The sequence below is a fragment of the Thalia democratica genome, chromosome 6 (assembly GCF_965202585.1).
Source record: "Thalia democratica chromosome 6, ktThaDemo2.hap1.1, whole genome shotgun sequence".
NCBI lineage: Eukaryota > Metazoa > Chordata > Thaliacea > Salpida > Salpidae > Thalia > Thalia democratica.
In genome coordinates this window covers 54,177,416-54,179,577 of record NC_139170.1, presented here as the reverse complement: position 1 = coordinate 54,179,577, position 2,162 = coordinate 54,177,416, and the positions used below count along the sequence as shown (strand labels likewise).

The 2,162-nt window shown below is 29.9% G+C and overlaps 1 protein-coding gene across 1 annotated transcript; it reads left to right on the top strand.

Annotated features, from left to right (window-relative positions):
- The first annotated feature begins 1,055 nt into the window (after positions 1–1,055).
- On the top strand, positions 1,056–1,678 carry LOC145839238 (AN1-type zinc finger protein 2B-like). Its single transcript, XM_082946839.1, has 2 exons — positions 1,056–1,364; positions 1,559–1,678. Exons 1-2 carry the CDS (start codon positions 1,056–1,058, stop codon positions 1,676–1,678), a joined length of 429 nt encoding a protein of 142 aa, XP_082802965.1.
- The last annotated feature ends 484 nt before the right edge of the window (positions 1,679–2,162 follow it).

The following is a 2,162-nucleotide window of genomic DNA, read 5'->3' as shown; positions in this document are numbered from 1 at the left end:
TTTCATATTAACTTTAAAGAAGTATATAAGGTAATTGAATTTTACTCAAACTTGTTCAAAATTAAATTTAAAAAAAAACAATCAAATTACCATTTAAACTAGTTGCTGCCTTTAAAAAAAACACTATCTAAGCATTTGTTCCACGTTAATAGTTTTTAGAATAATTCAAGTAGAAAATAGGTAGAAACGGTAAAAGTTTTGTTGTAAATAATATGTTGATACACATTCAGTTTATTGAAACAAGCTTTTTATGTCGAGAAAAAATTCAAACTAACAGAACTAATTATGTTTGTTTTTAAATTGTGTAATTTTGTTATTTGCTTTTGAGTACAAAATAACAATGATAATTAATTCATACTAATCTATGTTAAGATTAACTTCTAAAAACAAGCTGTGAGCAGGGCATGTCTCAACATTTTATGGTGGGTTAACACAGTTTTTCTCTAATACTAGAGTAATACTAGAGTATTTTCTTTGTTTTATCAACTTTTTTTAAAAACAAATATGAGATGAATTATGTGGCTTGTACAGTATACAGTATTCAAGTTTAATATTTGACATTGTAGAGTTTCTAATTTAAATTTAGACGTGTTTGCAAAACATTATTACTAAATAAAATAGCTGACTAAAGGTTTAAATCAGGGTTTCCCACAATTTTTTTTAAATGGAACCTTTCAAAAAAATTAAATAGATATAGCTCTCAAATAAGGCTATACAAAAATCTACAATTAAAAACAACTAGTTCTTTTTATTTTGCTCTTCATCAGCAACTCCAAAAAATCTAGTATAAGTTTCGAGTTATGACTTCACGGCCCCCTGTGGCTCCCTTTACTACTCATGGCTCCCCCTTTGCCGTCGTTGCCGTCATTGCCCCCAGAGTATCTGTCATTGCTCTCAAGGAAGCCACTTGGCCCACTTTAGGAAACCCTGCTTTAAATAGTCATACGTCGACATAAATAATAACATTGTAATGCTTTAAAATGAAATTAACTAGTAATAGTTTTATTACAGTTTACATCTATATAAGCTAAAACTTATATACATTTAAAAACAACATGGAATTACCACAAATTGGAAAACATTGTGCTGTTTGCAACATCAACGATTACTTGCCAACTACATGCAATGCGTGCAATAAAGTGTTCTGTAAAGACCACTTTGAACAAAGAAAGCACAATTGTGCAAAAATAATAGACAAAAGAGTTCCTGTCTGCCCTCTTTGCAACAAACCGGTTCCAATTCTCCCGACCCAGACGCCGGATGAGGTTGTAAATAAGCATATTTCGCGTGGTTGCAAAGATGAACCTGCAAGTAGCGCCTACAAGTGTTCACATGCAAAGTGTAAAAATAAGGAGTCAATCAAGGTAGGTAGCGATTAGTAGAATACTTTACATTATGATATATTTGTTTCACGTTAACTGTCAATTTTTATCCATTTAAATAACTTCATAATATAAAATCATTCGATTCAACTAATCATCACTACTAATAATGATGTCTTTTATTTTTTTAAGATTTTAGTCTTTCCAGTATATGTTAGTTAAAACAACAAGTATAGGTTGAGTGCGAAAAGTGCAGGATGAACTTCTGTTTGCGACATAGACATCCCCAGAATCACAATTGTAGCGGGCAGAAGAAGAGTACTTCATATCACGACCAGAAGATGAGAGAAAGGTAGGGAAAGTTTTAAGCTTCAAAACTTTTTAAATGGTGGTTTTGTTTACTGGTACAGTCACGTATTGTTGCTATTTTTAGCTCTTGTGTTTTTTTATTACAAAACTTTAAAGCAGTTTTTGACAACCATGCTTGTTGCAGTAATAATGTTGCAGTTAAGGAGTATACCTGTTTACAATATAAATTGATTTTGTGTTTACTAACACATCAAAACTTTATCCATCCTTTTTCAAATTTAGTAACTTTTTGATAGTTGAATAAACTTTTTTTTAAAATACTTTTATGATTTTATAGGTTTACAACAGTATTATAATAATTTTGTGAAAGTTCCTACTGAAATATAGGCAATTTTGATAATTTTTAGCTTTTAAACGGAAAAACTGATTAGATATGAATGTATAATAAACATATAAGTTTAAGCTCAATAAACTAAACGTTCTAAACAGTTCATCAAATGAAGCAACTTAAATGTACAATATTTTGTAAAG

What these genes read in the sequence shown, in the direction of transcription:
- LOC145839238 (XM_082946839.1), top strand. Translation starts at nt 1,056, where the DNA reads ATGGAATTACCACAAATTGGAAAACATTGTGCTGTTTGCAACATCAAC. An exon ending in AAAATAAGGAGTCAATCAAG is followed by an intron (nt 1,365 to 1,558) that starts GTAGGTAGCGAT and finishes CAACAAGTATAG; the next exon opens with GTTGAGTGCGAAAAGTGCAG.